Raw genomic sequence first — 17,753 nt, forward strand, 5'->3', positions numbered from 1 at the left:
GTCCGAAAAGGAGATCTGGGGGTTGACCTTTCTTTGCTCTTCGAGTCTTCTTTTAGATTACAGTCTCAAACTTGCCAGGAGTACATGACAGGGATGTCAGCTTCGGCACAGAGATGACTACTCAAGCGAGAAAATCTGCGAGTGTAAGTATCTTGGTTCTGCGTCGAGGTCAATAAGTGATAAAAAGTGAAGACGTTTTGGTCCCGATACTGGCGATCGGGTAGAGTCTGAGTACGATGTCACTGCTAGTTTGTAGACAGAAACAAATATACTCAATTGACTAAGAAGAGAACATGGCGAGAGCCTCGAGCACTCTGCCTGGCATATATACAAAGTACTGGTATATCCCATAGGTGGCAGTATCACCCTCAATGACAGAGTACAACAAGGGCCGGGACCCAATAGCGTCCATCCTCTCTCTCTGATCGTCTCTGTCTGATTTCCGATTAAATCAGATCTATTCTCTCTCCGATTAGCTTGGATCCATCCGCTCCCCGATTAGATCTGCTGGATCGCCGCTAGTACTTGAACTCGCTCTAGATCCTCCTTGCCGCAATCCACTTGGTTACTCCATTACAACGTGCATATAGCCTGTGTATGTAACAGCGGGGCACCGCATATTCTCACATGACCGGTCAGCTTGAAAGACATAGACGGCGTTTTCGGCGAGACAGTCGCAGGAGGCACATGTACGGGGAAGGCGGAGTCGAACGTTAGCGTAGAGGCGCTTCGGACTTGGTCGCTGTGTTCGAGAAAGCAGCAGCAAATGTGTTCGGTATTCCTTCGGAGATCTTGTGCCTCGTTGCCAAGTTGTCAGTCGCTAAGCACCTTCCGCCTGACCCCTTTAGCTCGCCTCGGTGTTCTCGTTGCGGCAGAGCAAACGCACATCAGCATCGAATGGGAAGGAGCTCAAGGATGTGAGATGACCGATGTGTGAGAATTGGCCGATCTTTCTTGAAGGCAAGAGGACTTCAGACATCATCGTATGACAATCGTAAAATACTTAGTCTTTACTCTTTTTCTTTTGCATCACAATGCAGTAGCCTCGAAGCGGACATCGGCTTTGACGGGAGGTTAATGCTTGATGATCGGGACCAGCTTGAAGCTTGGATCGAGAGGAGATCCGCGTTGCAAGACCGGCGAAGGGGGCCGAACCAAGCCGCTTGGCGAATGCTTGTCCAGAAACAACTGCAGTCGAGCAAACATCTGCAGTCGAGCAAACATTCTCCGCTGCACCTGGCACCTGGTGAAGTAGCAAACATAAGCCAACTCACGTTTGGTGTGTCTTGTTCTAGCTTCGCAAAGACCCTCGTGGCTCTCGTCAGTCAAGCACTCTGTTGCACCCTCTCGACAGCATCTCCAAGACGTTCAGGCGACAGAAAGCCGAACCTCCGCACATGGATGGCTTGCACCGGTATGTGACACTGCATGTTTTAGCATCAAAGAGGAGCTGAAAGAAGGCGGGGCTCCGACATGGCAACGTGCGAGATGAAAGGCTGCTGACATACAAGCACATGCCCGGCCAATGGGGAAGACGACAACACAGGGTTGAGGTGAGAGGCTTCAGGTTGCCGATCTGAGAATGCCGGTGAGCCAGAACTACGTCAGCTCTTCATGCTGCTTGGCCGCTATCGCCGGCATCTCTTTGCTCTTGGAGCGCTGCTCGCTTCATCTTGAGCCCAACTTTGGAATACAGTCGCTAACACTTGAATCACAGACATGTGCCTATGATATCTCAATTGTGCCTATGATATCTCAATTGGATGACATGCTCTCCTTTCGAACATGGAGTGGGTGCTCAAAGGCGGATCGAAGGCCCTGTCGGCTCGGAAGGCCGTTGTTCTGCAGAGCCGGCAGAGCGGAGTGTAAGGAGAATTAGGGAGGCAGGTCAGAGCTTCTTTGCTTTGCCAGACAAAGGCATCTTGAAAGAGAAGGACCGATAGAAGCGTCTATTTCCTGCTACTTCTCTACTGAAGAAGAGCACGATGATGTTTCGATTCCAAGTCCGCTGTGCAATTCTTTCCAACGCATCCATCCATCCGCCTCTGTCGTGCTGTGGAGCGGATTGCATCTCGGCTCCATGCAAGATGGACACCCCATGTTCATCCGTCCCGTAGGACTCATGGGAGACCAGGAGCGTCTCAAGGCTGTAAAGTGCTCAGCCGGTAGGACCAAGCTGACAGGGGACAGGCACATGGTAAGAAGCCATCACCGCGCTAAAGCCTATCAACGGGTCCTTTCCAAAAGCAAAGGTGCGACTAAAGCAGATCTCCGTGTCAAGCGCATTGAGCTACTGTGGTGATATGAATGCAGCCAAATAAGGCAAAGAGGCCCAGCAGCGTCATTCGTTCGACTTGAGTTGCTAACTTATATCGCTTCGCTGAGACCGCTGTGCGCGACTGGCACAACTTGGTTGCTAGCCGACGTCGCTTAGAGCTCCTCTCCATCCAGACCATCCTGGACACCGGTCAATCGCTGTGGATGCTTCAAGTTGACCTTGACACCCAAACGAGATTCCCGAGACTCTGATTCTGCCCCATCAGAAAGAGCCCTCTTGTCAATGACTGCTGATGTAGGACAAATTCAAGATGAACCCGGCAGTATGGGGGGATAGTGAAACAAGTTGTTGTTTGCCACAGCGTCGCAGCAGTCAATATGGCGCAGAACATTCGTTGGTGTGTGTGTGTGTGGAAAGATCATAACTTTGCAGCCGCTTTTGGAGTTCACCGACGTTCCCTTGCCCAACCTAAGCTTCTGTTGAGCGCAGCTGCGCAACGGCAACCTTGTCTTGCTCCTTGCTCCCAGCCTCGAATGGAGCGCAGGCTTGGACAGTCGATCCCCACTAAAGCCGCTGCTTTTGAGCTTTCGGAAATCTAACCTTGTTCGGCATCGTTGTGTACTGGCGCTGATGAGTAAGTACCGCCATTGTCTCATCTCGTCGTTCGGCTTTCTCTCGTCCTCACCGTCAGACGAACTCGGTCGAAACAGCTGCACCCCATACAGTACTGCAGCAACAGTCGTGCTGCATCAATCTCCACGTCTTCATCTCCCCACACATTTACAGTGACTTGTGACTGGCGACACTTTGTCTACCGGTCCCTCATCTGAGTTCTCTCCAGCCTGAGGAAAGTATATAGCCTCGACTGCTCAGCCTCACACCATCCCAAGTCGTACCTTCTCGTCAGGAAAGGAATCTCTTCTCAGCAACCCGATCCGGTCTCCACTCTCTACTTCGACACGGCAGCACCGCAGAGACTTGTCTAGACCTTTGACGACTGCCAGTCCTACATTCGCCGCATCCATCACCCCTTCCCTCCGTCTACGGTGCACGCACGAGTGCTTTCGCCAACATGCAGAGTCCTCCCTCCGTTTCGTCCAACGAGGATGTCTACAAGAATGAAAAGAGCGAGCTTAACGTCGTCCACGCCCGTGATGTCGACATGACCCAGGTCCCCGGCTACGACGCCACTGCCCCTTCCAAGATGACCCGCAGGGCACAGATGCTTGCCCTCACCATCTGCATTGGTGGTTTCCTCTTCGGCTACGACATCGGTGTCATCTCTGGATGCTTTATCATGAAGCCATTCGTTCTTGCCTTTGGCAGTCCCGAGGACTGTGGCCCCAACGGATGCGCCCTTCCAGACGGGCGAACCTCGCTCATCAACTCGTCTCTCTCCATCGGCACCTTCGTCGGTGCTCTGCTTCAGGCTCCTGTCTCGGACTTCTTTGGTCGTAAGCCCTCCATGATCACCTGGGCAACCATGTTCACCGTCGGAGCTATCATTCAGACTGCCACCATCAACTCCTGGCACCAGTTCTGCGTCGGCCGTGCCTTTGCTGGTCTTGGTGTCGGTGCTCTTTCTGGTCTCTGCCCTCTTTACCTTGGTGAAACTGCGCCCAAGCACATTCGTGGCGCTATGGTTACTGGCTACCAGCTTCTCATCATCTTCGGTATCTTCATCTCATACGGTATCTCTTGGGCGACCCAGAACTTCAACGAGTCGGACGCGTCTTGGAAGATCCCTGTCGGTCTTCAGCTCCTCTGGGGTGTTGTGATGCTTGCGCTCATGTTCACCCTTCCTGAGTCGCCTCGATGGCTCCTCAAGAACAACGAGGTTGGCCGTGCTCGCGCCATCATGGCCGACATGCGCGACATCACTCTCCAGGACCTCAACGGTGAGGCCCGTGGTGACAAGTGGATGGAGGCTGAGCTCCTCGAGATGAAGCAGGGTATCGATGAGGAGAACCGCCTGTTCGCCGGCCGCAGCTACATCGGCTCCTACCTCGTCTGCTTCTCATCAAAGAACCAGATGTGGAAGCGTACTTTCAACGGTATGATGCTTCAGACCCTTCAGCAACTCAACGGTCAGAACTTCTACTATTACTACCTTCCCCTTCTTAGTTCCACCCTTGCACTTCCTCTCAACCCCTTCCAGATTCAGTTCATCCTTGGTTCCGCCTCGCTCATCGCTACCGTCCCAGCCCTGATCGCCATCGAAAAGCTTGGTCGTAGACCCTTGCTCCTCATCGGTGCTGCCGCTGAAGCTGCTTGCGCCTTCATCGTCGCCTTTGTCGGACACTACAAGACCGCGCCCAAAGGTACACCTGCCGACCAGATCACCGACTCTCAGAGTCAGGCTGGCGCCGTCTTCATCACCTTTGCCATCATCCACCTCCTCTTTTACAGCTGCTGTTGGGGTCCAGGTCCGTGGTTATACCTCTCTGAATCCTTCAACTCACCCACTCGTGCCAAGGCTATCTCGCTCGGATCGGCAAGTAACTGGATCTGGAACTTTTTGCTCTCGTACTTTTCGAACCAGATCGCTTCGCAGTTGGGTCCCTTCATCATGCTCATCTTCGGTGGTGTTCTCTGCTTCGCCTTTGTCTATGTCTACTTGATGATCCCAGAGACCAAAGGTCTTTCTCTTGAGGATGTCGAGCTCCTCTACTCTAAACACATCGCTCCTTGGAACTCGGCCAAGTGGGTTAAGGAACGCGGCCTCGACAAGCGTATCGAGGAACGTGTCGTCAAGGCTTAAAATCCCTTGACACCTATGTACTTTACTGTCACGATAGCAACGCCGATACCATCAGAGCATTTAGCTCCAAGTCAATAATGTCTCTAGAGACAATCAGTTTCGTCTGTGCTGAGTCATGTTTGTGAACCACCATCTTCGAGGAGACAGCAACAACTTGCAGATTGACGGTTGGTCGCAACTCAGGCTTCGTCCCAACGATTGATTGGGTCGGTTGACAAAGCCTCGGTCAGAGAGCGCAGGTACTTTCCGGTATCGCAAGGATCGCAGCCGTGAGCAGTGAGCGTCACATCAAACGCAAATGGGAAACTCTTTCGTCGTGTTGGTCCATAGGTCCGTCCAACGTCGGAGCACTTGGTGGAAATGCGATGTCCTTCTGCTGTCTTGGATCCATAGGCAGAGCTTGCGATGCTCCTTACGCATGCATCTTTTCCATAACTCGGTCCACTGAGCACCGGTCTGTCCACCGCTCCGCTCACTGACGGTCTATGAATCAACCCACGAGGGGGTGTCACTGGTTTGCTTCACATGCCGATCACTTGGTCGCGCTCAGATGCTCGCATCAATCTCGATGATTGCAAAGATCGAAAGACAACACAGACGCACACAGTCGGAGCCAAATAATACTATCGAGACATATTTGATTCATTTGGGTATCATATGAAGTGCTGCTAGAGCATCAGGCGTGTTCCGTTCAAACACGGAGTTGCACAGAGGAGCGTGCAGTGAGCTTGAGAGTTGCAGGAAATCTTGCAGATCTCCGGATCACTTGACCGGATGGGGAGAGAAGCCGGCGGCAGGTCTGGTGCGAAAGATTCAGCTTCCATGAGGGAGCGGTGGCTAGACGACTTGTTTGCCTCATCGTCGTGATAGGTTTTGTTGCTTAAGGGTGAACGCTGACACGGCCGCTCCTGCCGAAGGCAAAGGACCATCTCTTCATACCCCATCTTCTGAGATAAAGCACGCGAGGAATGAGCGTGTACTGGTGCATACGGTGGTTGATGTGAACGCTTGGCATCTTGAAGGTGATGAGAGTGTGGTGAGATGTTTTGACCAAGGAGCCTCTCGAGCTGAAGAATGTCTTATAGGGGGTATCAATTTTCGACTGTTTTTAGAAATGCCTCTTTCTCGATTTTGACCTGTTTTTATTTCGCACAAATATCTTATGTAAGCCCACCCAAAATTGGGAAAAAAACACGTGTTTCTGAAAACATGCCACGGGACGAGGTAAAATGAGTTGGAGGTTAAGTTAGACGGCCTGCGCCCGAGTGGTACGTCATCACGCTTTTGGCACCTGATTAATTCTGCAGCGTTGTTGCTGATAGCGATATAACATCTTTGTTGCTCTTCCGAATTGACCCTTGACGGGTTGGTCGCTTTTTGCTGGCGTTTGCTCTCAACGCGCCCCCACGCTGTCCTGTCAAAAAAGGCAAGCTTGGATCGGTGTGGGGATCCATAGCCTGCTTCGAAGGGTCTAGCAACTCACTCAACAAACTCAACAGCAACACTCAAAAAAAAAAGAAGAAAAAAAAAAAAAAAAAAAGACTAAATGTCTTGCTCGGTCAGAGTAAGTGATTTAGTTGAAGATGCATCAGCAACTCAAGCAAGATGCATGTGTCATGGCCAAGACACTGAGGCACAGGAGGCTTACTTAAGCAAGAAGCACAATGAGATACATGATGGTTGTCATGGTGACAGCTCAGTGGCACTCAGTATCATAGCAACATAGGAGTATGAATGAAGTGACATGTCCCATCTTGGATAGGACTAGAGCAGTGAATGGAGTATATATATGTGTTTGTCATTTAGGTTCACACTATGAAAACTCAGCATTACATAGAACATATGGCTGTTGTAAAGGGAGTCTGATCATGACCCTGATAATGCCATGTATTAATTGTTATCTTCAATTGATTAAGAGTCTGAAGAAGCTATCACCGAGCCAACTGAAACTCATTGACAACAATGGTAGAAGACACCGAAATAAGGATCAAAGGAAGCAGAAAAGGCAAGAACACCCAGGTTTGGGTAGACAACAATGCCACAAATGAGAATGAGCTGGAGGTCATCGACAATGAAGCTGACAAAGACACCAATTCCAACTCTGACTTCGATGATGGTGACAAGCAATATAACTTTTGCACCCTAGCAAAGCTCCTCGAACCCATGCCAAAGCTAATGTCATGCAGCTATTATAGCTGGAGTGCTCACGTGAAATCTTTCCTCTGATCTGTGCCCCATGCAATGAAACATCTCAAGGGAACATATGACAAGAAGCACCCAAAATGGAGCCACTCCCTTGATGATGCTTTAATTAATGCCCTGCATGGAACAATTGACACTACCAGAGAACATAATGTAAATTACCTCATTCTAGATGTAATCAAGGAGTACCTTACTTTCAATCAAGTATGGAGAAAGATCAAAAATGGTCTCACGAATGAAGCCACCAAGACATCTCACAGACTTGTGCTCATCTTGCAGCTCAATGATACAAAGATGTTTCACTTGGATGCCAGAAAGCTAATTCAAAAGATCCAGTCCATACAGACTGAAAGCAGCCTCCTCAGCAAACCATTTGCCAATGATACATTATTCTTGGCTCTGCAGAAATGCACGATCCAGCATCCAGTGTATAAGGAGACAGTCACCACCATCCATCAAATTGATTTCAACACCCTCGTCACCACACTAAGCATCCAGCAGACCACTGTCGAGAGCATCCTGTCATGGGCCTGGATGCTCAAGAAGCAGGAGGGTCATGGGTTCATATGGAAGGAGCACAGGTATCGAAGACCTAGTCGAGATCAGTAGAGAGCAGGGTTGTAGTGCAGTCTCCATGGAGACCATGGACTCCTATGGACTCACATGCAAAGAAGGGCCAAGCACAGCCACGAGGAGGACCAAGCTCAAGGAGCAGGCACAGCCACAAAGAGGACCAAGCTCAAGGAGTATGCAGATAGTTACCACTCAGGGGCTCGAGAGACAAGAGCCAAAGGAACTGTCACTGCTCAAAGGAGAAGGAGCAGTGTCAAAGGAGTCGACACCAGGTCATGAGGAGGAGGAGCAGTGTCGAAGGAGTTGACACCAGGTCATGAGGAGGAGGAGCAGTGTCGAAGGAGTTGACACCAGGTCATGAGGAGGAGGAGCAGTGTCGAAGGAGTCGACACAGCTCAAGAGGCACAGGGGTGCCAAGCAGGAGAGGCCCCTGAGCAGTACTCGATGAAGAAGGTACTCTCTGGAGAGAGAGCAGGAGCAGCATCGCTGGCAATGCTGAGTAGAGGTATATAACCATGCTTTCTCATCATCATAGGTCGAGTGGATCCTCATCCACTCTACTCACCATAACTAGTTATCACTTCAGCATAAGTATATATTAGTTTCAGTCAGCTTAGCAGCAATCCATCAAAGGTTGCTCCTCATCATAGTGTGTGTGTTGTATCACCACTACCTGACGTCCGAAGGCACCCATAGCAGGTTAGCAGTCCAGATCAAGATAGAACCGAAGGCAGTAGTCCACTGCGGTCCGGGGATCACTTCAAGCATCAAGTCAACACACTGGACACTCGTGTTGATGCCACCAACCTTATCACCAACACCATCAACCTCATTATCATCGACATCACCAATCTCATCACCAACACCATCAACCTCATCATCATCAACACTCACACCAGACCTTGGTGTCTTCATAACCTTGATATTGATCATGCCGAGCTACCCCTGAACGGAGTGTCCACAGAGGTCAGCCGAAACCTACGATAGTATATACAACAAACGCCACCTGCTGTCACTGCACAACTTGATAGTCACCAATACTGAGACAATAGCTGTCGCACAGTTTGATAGTCACCGAGTATCTCGACAGACCAACCTGGGTTTCAGGCGCGAGACCCCTGACACATCCCTGCACAAAAGATTGACCCCTGACAAGCCAGCACTAGAACTGCTGGCAACAACGATCAAAACAAATGGACTGGAGTGACCGAAGCTGAAGCCAACAACAGCCACGTGAGCTTGAGGAATGCAGGCAGACCATGCCGAATCTGATGCTGGATCTGCAAGTGACCTGGACATGGTATTAGCCAATGCAATGCCTCGGTCACCATCCCCAAAGACTCCTGCCTTGCTAAACCTAAATAGGAAGCATGGTGCTCCCTCACCCTCCCATTGAAGTAACAAGACCCCCTGAACACAAAAGAGACAGCTCATTGGATCTTGGACTTGGGGGCAAGTTATCATATGGTGAATGACTATAGCATGCTCATCCATCCGAGAACTTGCCAAAAGCGGATAATTACCACTGGAAGCAAGGTCTTGGAAGCGGCAGCTATGGGAGATGCAAGCATATCAACAGATTATGGGGAAATCTCCCTACAAAATGTATTATATGTGAAGCACCTTAATGTTAACCTTCTGTCAATGAATTCATTAACAGATGAAGGAGCATGAGTGATATTGGACACAACCAGCAGTCAACTTCTTCTAACAAATGGCATGACACTCAAGATTGCAAAGAATTGCAAGTGAGGACTTTTGGAGTTCCGAGGTGACACATGGCAAGAAAGTGTGATGGCCACATCAACACCATTGTTTGAAGGCATTGATGAGGAGTTTGAGCATATTGAGAATGAGCCAAAAGTTTCAAAGCAACAACTATGGCATGAGTGTCTCAGACACCCAGGGAGGGATAAAGCTAAGGTGATCACAAGCAAGTTAAAGGATAAGCATACCATGGAATTGGATCCAAACACCACTCTGACATGTGAGCAGTGCATATGATCTAAGAGCACAAGCACTCGAATGGGGCAAGGTAGCAGCGAAAGAGCTGTAGGGCCCCTGGATCTTATCCATGTCAATCTAATAATAGATTTGTCCCATGTGACGGAGTACACATGCACATTAGTGCTGGTCAACGATCATAGCAAGTATGTGTATGCACAGCCATTGACATGAAAGAGTCATGCATTTACACAACTCAAAAGGATTGTTTTGTTCCTGGAAACACAGAAGGATCAGAAGCTAAAAGCGATCCAATCTGATCAAGGAACCGAATGGAGAAGCAATGATGCATTGGAATGGTCGCTAGAAAAGGGCATAAAGTGGCAAACCACTGTAGGGTACAACAGTAAACAAAATGGACGGGTAGAGAGAATGAACAGGACCCTTGGAGAGAAGATGAGAATGTTGCTAATGCAGAGGAGACTACTGAAGAAGTTCTGGCTGTACGTGATCAGAGCTGTGGCATTCAAAATAAACCTCACTCCAAGCATTGATAATGAGTTCCCTTATCAAGCAATGTTCAGCAAGTCACTGGAATGAGCTTTAAAACTCCTATGAGTGTTTGGTTGTCTGGCATGGGTAAACATATCCAAAGTCAAATGGGACAACAAGAAACTGGACCAGCAAGCCATCGCATCCATTTTCTTGGGATACAGTCTAGAGAGAAAGGGCTGGCTCTTCTACAGTCCAGACTATAATCTGAACATGTTCTGGAGCAATTTGTCAGGGGTCTCGCGCCTGAAACCCAGGTCGGTCTGTCGAGATACTCGGTGACTATCAAGTTGTGCGACAGCTATTGTCTCGGTATCGGTGACTATCAAGTTGTGCAGTGACAGCAGGTGGCGTTCGTTGTATATACTATCGTAGGTTTCGGCTGACCTCTGTGGACACTCCGTTCAGGGGTAGCTCGGCACGATCAATATCAATGTTATGATGACACCAAGGTCTGGTGTGAGTGTTGATGATGATGAGGTTGAGGGTGTTGGTGATGAGATTGGTGATGTCGATGATAATGAGGTTGATGGTGTTGGTGACGAGATTGGTGATGTCGATGATAATGAGGTTGATAGTGTTGGTGATAAGGTTAAGGTTGGTGGCATCAACACGAGTGTCCAGTGTGTTGACTTGATGCTTGAAGTGATCCCCGGACCGCAGTGGACTACTGCCTTCGGTTCTATCTTGATCCGGACCGCTAACCTGCTATGGGCGCCTTTGGACGTCAGGTAGTGGTGATACAACACACACACTACGATGAGGAGCAACCTTGATAGATTGCTGCTATGCTGACTGTAACTAATGAGTACTTGTGTTTCTAAAGTATTGACTAGTTGTATGGTGAGTAGAGTGGATGAGGATCCACTCGACCTATTGATGATGAGAAAGCATGGTTATATACCTCTTCTCAGCATCGCCAGCGATGCTGCTCCTGCTCTCTCTCCAGAGAGTACCTTCTTCATCGAGTACTGCTCAGGGGCCTCTCCTGCTTGGCACCCCTGTGCCTCTTGAGCTGTGTCGACTCCTTCGACACTGCTCCTCCTCCTCATGACCTGATGTCAACCCTTTGACACTGCTCCTCCTCCTCATGACCTGGTGTCGACTCCTTTGACACTGCTCCTCCTCCTCATGACCTGGTGTCGACTCCTTCGACACTGCTCCTCCTCCTTTGATCAGTGACAGTTCCTTTGGCTCTTGTCTCTCGAGCCCCTGAGTGGTAACCATCTGCATGCTCCTTGAGCTTGGTCCTCTTCGTGGCTGTGCCTGCTCCTTGAGCTTGGTCCTCCTCGTGGCTGTGCTTGGCCCTTCTTTGCATGTGAGTCCATAGGAGTCCATGGTCTCCATGGAGACTGCACTACAACCATGCTCTCTACTGATCTCGACTAGATCTTCGATACCTGTGCTCCTTCCATATGAACCCGTGACCCTCCTGCTTCTTGAGCATCCAGGCCCATGACACAATTCAGCAAAATTCATGGAATCAAAGTGCTGGTCAGACAGAATGGAGTGGCAACTGGTCAACACAAAGGCACCTCCAGTGATGATGACAGAAGAGAATTTTGAAGATCTAGGATACAACAAAGAAAATATATTCGACAAAACAGATGAAGGGCCACTACAAGAATACATGGATATGGAGACAGATTTGGAAGAAAGGTTAAGTAGAGGAACAGTGGAGGTGATGGAACAAGGACCAATCACTGAAGCCCAGATTGACAGTAAATCCTTTGGACTCATAGCAACATGACCGGAACAGAGAAAGAACCTGGACCCAACCATACATGAAGCAATGAATGGAGAAGACAGAAAGCACTGGGAGGAAGCCATGCAAAAGGAGCTGGATGGATTAGAAGCAAAGGGCACATGGGAGATCACTGACCTCCCAAAGGGTGCAAACACCATCAACATGCATTGGGTACTCAAGATCAAAACCGATGCGAACCTTGTGCTGACAAAGTTCAAAGCCCAGCTCATGGCATGAGGTTTCACCCAACATGAGGGCATCAACTACACAGAGGTCTTTGCACCAGTAGCGCCCATCCAATCCATTTGAGGGGTGATTGCCATTGCAGCAATATGAGACTGGGAAATAGACTCTATTGATGTAAAACAAGTGTACCTGAACTCTACTATACACCATGATGTATATCTAAAGCCCCCAGTAGGAATCAAAGTACCACCTGGAAAAGCGTTGAAGGTAGTGAAAGGACTGTATGGTCTGAAGCAATCAGGCCAAGAATGGAACATTGAGTTAGACTCACATCTCCAGACGATTGGATTTCATTGCATGCCAAGCACACCATGCCTATACTCAAGAGGGACAGGTGACAAGATCACGATCATTACAGCATACATGGATGACATGCTGATAACATCACCCAGTCATGATGAAGTAGACCGCACTAAGCAAGAGATCATGGACAAATGGGAGACACAAGACAATGGAAGAATCAAAGAATTTCTGGGTATCAAGATCACATGTGATAGAAGATGGAGGAAGATATCTCTGGGTCTAATGGCATACATCAAAGAAATGGTGAACAAATGGTTAGGAGGAGCAAACGAGAAATCTTGGGTACCTATGCTGAGTGTAGTGAACATTGCCAGAGGTGAGAGATGTGATCCTCAGCAAGCAAAGAAGTATCAAGAGTTGGTCAGCCAACTATTATGGGTCTCCAACACAGCCTGACCAGATATTGCCTTTGCCGTTGGTGTATTATCACAATACATGTCAATCCCAATTGACAGTGCATGGAAGGCAGCCATTCACATGGTAAAGTACCTGAACCAGACAAATGGATATCAGTTACACTTAGGAGGGGAGGCAAACAAGCACTTGGATACACTGGTAACAACATATACCAATGCAAACTGGGCATCTGACCCCACAAATGGACAAAGGAGCACCTCAGGGTCAATAACATATGTGTATGGATGTCCAGTGAGTTGGAAGTCTCATGTTCAAAAATGTGTAGCATTGTCAGCAGTCAAAGCAGAGTTCATTGCCACTTCCGAAGCAGTGCAAGAAGCATTGTTCTTCTCATATTTGCTCCAGGATTTGGAGATCACAGATGTTCAGCCCATACTATACACTGATAGCCAGGGGTGCATGCAGGTGAGTAAAGACCCAGCCAAACATTGGAAGTTAAAACACATTGACACATGGTATCACTTTGTCCATGATCATGTGCAAGAGGGCAATGTGGCAATCAAACATGTCAGGACAGCAAACAATGTTGCAGATGTCTTGACAAAACCTTTACAGGGTCTCAATACCTCATGATTGGCTAGGATGATAGGGCTGGAGATCCTGCCAAAGGGGGGAGTTGAAGATGCATTGGCAACTCAAGCAAGATGCACATGTCATGGCCAAGACACTGAGGCACAGGAGGCTTACTTAAGCAAGAAGCACAATGAGATACATGATTGTTGTCATGGTGACAGCTCAGTGGCACTCAGTATCATAGCAACATAGGAGTATGAATGAAGTGACATGTCCCATCTTGGATAGGACTAGAGCAGTGAATGGAGTATATATATGTGTTTGTCATTTAGGTTCACACTATGAAAACTCAGCATTACATAGAACATATGGCTGTTGTAAAGGGAGTCTGATCGTGACCCCGATAACGCCATGTATTAATTGTTATCTTCAATTGATTTCCTGGATCTCCGCCGGCACGCTCTAATCTTTGTCTCCGTTGGCAAATCAATCATCTCAGTGGCTCTTCCAGACCAATTTTGTGCTGCCTTCGAGACGATCAGATCATCCTTGTCTTCTCTCATTCGACGTTGACCGCTTTCTCCGCCCGGCACAAGCTAGCTTCACACACATATATATACCACCCTTCAAGTGAAGCAAGGGCACATGAAGACAACAACGACGGCTGTACGACAAATCTTCCAAGCACTCCCCACCTTGTCCTCCGCGAGACCTTCTTGCATACGAGCCTCTAGAGCCAAACCCTTCAATATCACGTCCATACATCTAGCCAACATGTCCAGCGCAGCGCAATCCCAAACGACTGGCAGTGGCTCGGCCATGCACAAGATTGCACGCAATGGCTTCGACTCTTCAGGTGGATCCGGACTCTATGACCGCGCACGACCCTCCTACCCTCTGGCAGCGATCTCAACTATCATTGCCGAAGCGACCAACGCTGACTCTCCAGCACCGCTCCGCATTGTCGAGCTGGGTGCTGGCACTGGTATCGCAACACGCATGCTGCTTGCAACCGCAACCTCGCCATCTGCTGATGGCACACCACCTCCCGGAGTCGAATCTCTCACTGCCATCGAGCCTTCTGCTGGTATGCGCTCGCATTTCGAGACTGCAATCGCCTCTGCTACCAACTCGCTTAAGCAACAGATGCAAGACAAAGGCCTTCTCTCACCCTCTGCTAGCATCTCCGTCCAGGACGGCGCTTTCGAGTCTTTCGACGCTGGTGAGGCAAATGACGCAGTAGTCGTCGCGCAAGCTTGGCATTGGTGCCAAGACTGGAACGCTGCGCTGCAGCAGGTCGCTAAAGCTCTCCGACCCAACGGTATCCTTGCTCTGGTTTGGAACTTGGAAGACAGGCAAGCAGCTCCATGGGTCGCTCAGATCCGCGACTTGTATGAACAGTACGAAGACGGCACACCTCAATACAGACACATGTACTGGCATGCCATGTACAAGGCTCCCACCTGCACCAGCCATTTCAAAGCAGACGAGCCAAGGCACTACCACCGCACCATCCCAACTACCTTGCAGGCCGTTATCGACCGTGTCCTGTCAAAGTCATACATCTCGGTCTTGCCTCAGGACAAGCAGGTCAAGTTGGTCAAAGATATCTCTGACTACCTCAACAACACTCCAGACGAACAGCTTGGAAGGAAGTGGATTGACAAGGAGCAGGGTGTTTGGGAGTACCCCTACCGAACTGATCTCTTCATCTTCCGTCGCAAGTAGACTCACTATTTCTAAATACCAGTCAGCAACAAAGACTTTTCAACAGGCTTGTCAATCATTCCTTTGCAATTCAGTGTCACGGTTCTAGATTACATTGCTGAGCTTTGTGTCTGTGTGTGCCTTCACTCGAGGCTCCAGACAGCAACGCCAGTAGGACCGATCTTGCCCTTCTCACCACCGAGCAGCAACTTGGCACCCTGAGGAGCAGCACGAAGCTCGATCTCATCCGGACCGTAGTTGAAAGCCCAGAGGGCGTTACCATTCCTCCTGTAACGCAGGTCAGCACCCAAATCCGTCTTGCTTCCCTGTGGTGTCTCATCCAAGAGCGTCTTGACATCGGCCTTGCCCGCCAAGTCGCCAAGGTACGAGACGAGGAACTCGACAGGAGTGTAGGCTGAAACGTAGTGAGTCTCCTTGTCGCCCTCCTTGTTGCCGCAAGTAGCCGGGGTGCCGTTGCGGTAGCCGTAGTAGGTTGCCGACTGCTCGATCGAGACGGAAGAGTTCTTTCCGTCGCGCTCGCATTCGATCCACTCGACCCAACCAGAAACGTTGTATTGCTGACCAGCGTATGAGATCATGTCACCGAAGCCTTCTTTGATGGTCTCGACACGAGTGACCATCATGGGAAGAACATCGCCGACGGCACCGTTGCTGGGTGGCAGACCGTCAGGGATGGAGAGAGCAGCAACCTTTGATGCGGAACGAGGACCGAACACAGTAAGACCCTTGTAGTCGGACCATGTCTCAACGAATTCCTTGCTGATGACGGGCATCGATGGCACAACAACCATCTTGTAACCCTCGAGCTTGCTAGTTGGACCAACGACGTCAATGTTGAGACCAAGCCTGCGAAGCGCAGTGTACCAGTTGAAGACAAGAGGCAAGTACTGCATCGAAGGGTCCGAAAATCCTTCCATGTCAACGTCCCATGTACCGGACTGTGGTTCTGCCTCCATCAACCACTGTGCGGCGTAGTCGAAGACCAGTGCGACCTCAGCCTGACCTTCAGTCTTGGTCTGGACGGGTGCGTTGTCTGCAACATTGCGCTTCTGGTTCTCACTGCCAGACTTGAAAAGGCTCACCATCTTGGGCAAGTCTTCGTTGACGACCTGCTGTTGCTCGAGGTAAGCGTGGTCAGGAACATTGTCGCGACGAAGCATAGCGGCGTGCATCTGCTCCTGTCCGAAGGCAACTTGGCGCCATCGGAAGATATTGGACATGCTGCCTCCGTGCGCAAACGTTTCGTGCTGCCAAAGCCTCACCATCCCGATTTTTGGACTAGGATTGAAAGGTGCCCAATTGACTGGCCCAGGTTGCTGCTCCATGATCCCGAAAGGACCGGCAGTCTTGTTGTAAGCAGCACCAGCAACTCCTCGATATAAGTCATGGTGAAGAGCCTGGAAGTCGGGAGTGCCAGTGCGACCATATTTAATTTTGTTTATGTCGGATATCCACGGGAATTGCTCCGCGTTTCCAAGAGGGTATGAATCCCATGTGGTAAGATCGAGGCCGGTCTCTCGGGCAAGCTTAAAGTGGTCAAAGTCAAGGAAGGCGCCCATGAAGTTGGTGGTGATGGCTTTGTCCGAGTATTTGCGGATGGTGTTGACCTGATCCTTGGCGTACTCAATGGTCATGTCCGAAGAGAAGTGGTAGAAGTCGAGTCGTCCAGCAGGGCTGCTCTCGGTAACTTCGAGCATGGGCAAGTCGATCTGGTCGAATGACTGGTACGTTGACGACCAGAAAACGCGGCCCTCCATCTGGTTGTAGAGAGTGATATTATTGTTGTACTTGTCAGCGAGCCAACCCTGGTATCGCTTGCCAGCGTTTCGGTCGTAGGTGCGAACAGTGCTGTGGCAGCCGAGCTCGTTGTCAATCTGCCATGCAATGACAGCCTCGTGGCTTCCGTATCGTTTAGCCATAGCTTCGACGAAGCGTTTTGAGAGCTTGCGGAAGTCGGGGGACGAGGTCGAGTAGTGACGACGAGAGCCGAATCTTCGTTGACGACCCTGAGCATCAGCGCCGAGTATATCGTAGTCCTTGACGGCCCAGATGGGAGGGGTAGCAGTTGGGGTTCCGAGGATGACCTTGACACCCTCGCTGTGAAGCGCCTCGATGGACCGGTCGAGAAGCGACCAGTCATAGTTGCCATCAGTAGGTTCGAGGATTGCCCAGTCGAACTCGCTAATTCGAGCGTAGGAGAGAGTAGCGTTTGCCATTTTGGCTGCATCATCTTCCCAGAGGAACTCGGGCCATTGTGAAGGGTAGTAGTCAACGGCAAAGTGGAGACCTTCTGGCCAGCGTGATGAGTCCGGCTTTGGGCTTAGGGAAAAGGGATATTCTTTCGAGTTGTCTACATCTGGCTGAATGTAGTCTCGAATGAAGAGGGAGGAAGAATCGAGGTTGAAGTCTCGCGAGCTGGGCAAGGCGACAGCGAGGCTTGGGAGAAGAGCCACAAAGGAGGCGAGCTTGGCCCAGTTACCTGCCAACAT

At 49.9% G+C, this 17,753-nt stretch overlaps 5 protein-coding genes across 5 annotated transcripts; 3 read left to right on the top strand and 2 right to left on the bottom strand.

Moving 5' to 3' along the window:
- Positions 1 to 1,785: 1,785 nt before the first annotated feature.
- UHO2_06852 (uncharacterized protein) lies at positions 1,786 to 2,302 on the top strand (the record flags this gene model as incomplete). The annotated part of the gene is made up of 2 exons (XM_041557890.1): positions 1,786 to 1,865; positions 1,912 to 2,302. 2 exons carry the CDS (start codon positions 1,786 to 1,788, stop codon positions 2,300 to 2,302), a joined length of 471 nt encoding a protein of 156 aa, XP_041413824.1.
- A 1,048-nt stretch (positions 2,303 to 3,350) lies between these two features.
- UHO2_06853 (putative monosaccharide transporter) lies at positions 3,351 to 5,039 on the top strand (the record flags this gene model as incomplete). Its single annotated transcript, XM_041557891.1, has 1 exon — positions 3,351 to 5,039. The coding sequence occupies one exon, from the start codon at positions 3,351 to 3,353 to the stop codon at positions 5,037 to 5,039; it is 1,689 nt and encodes a 562-aa protein (XP_041413825.1).
- Positions 5,040 to 5,218: 179 nt separating this feature from the next.
- On the bottom strand, positions 5,219 to 6,054 carry UHO2_06854 (uncharacterized protein; the record flags this gene model as incomplete). Its single annotated transcript, XM_041557892.1, has 3 exons — positions 5,219 to 5,514; positions 5,806 to 5,947; positions 6,001 to 6,054. 3 exons carry the CDS (start codon positions 6,052 to 6,054, stop codon positions 5,219 to 5,221), a joined length of 492 nt encoding a protein of 163 aa, XP_041413826.1.
- An 8,256-nt stretch (positions 6,055 to 14,310) lies between these two features.
- UHO2_06855 (uncharacterized protein) lies at positions 14,311 to 15,264 on the top strand (the record flags this gene model as incomplete). The annotated part of the gene is made up of 1 exon (XM_041557893.1): positions 14,311 to 15,264. The coding sequence occupies one exon, from the start codon at positions 14,311 to 14,313 to the stop codon at positions 15,262 to 15,264; it is 954 nt and encodes a 317-aa protein (XP_041413827.1).
- A 122-nt stretch (positions 15,265 to 15,386) lies between these two features.
- UHO2_06856 (uncharacterized protein) lies at positions 15,387 to 17,753 on the bottom strand (the record flags this gene model as incomplete). The annotated part of the gene is made up of 1 exon (XM_041557894.1): positions 15,387 to 17,753. The coding sequence occupies one exon, from the start codon at positions 17,751 to 17,753 to the stop codon at positions 15,387 to 15,389; it is 2,367 nt and encodes a 788-aa protein (XP_041413828.1).

This window comes from Ustilago hordei (genome assembly GCF_900519145.1).
Source record: "Ustilago hordei strain Uho2 genome assembly, contig: UHO2_contig_21, whole genome shotgun sequence".
Lineage (NCBI taxonomy): Eukaryota > Fungi > Basidiomycota > Ustilaginomycetes > Ustilaginales > Ustilaginaceae > Ustilago > Ustilago hordei.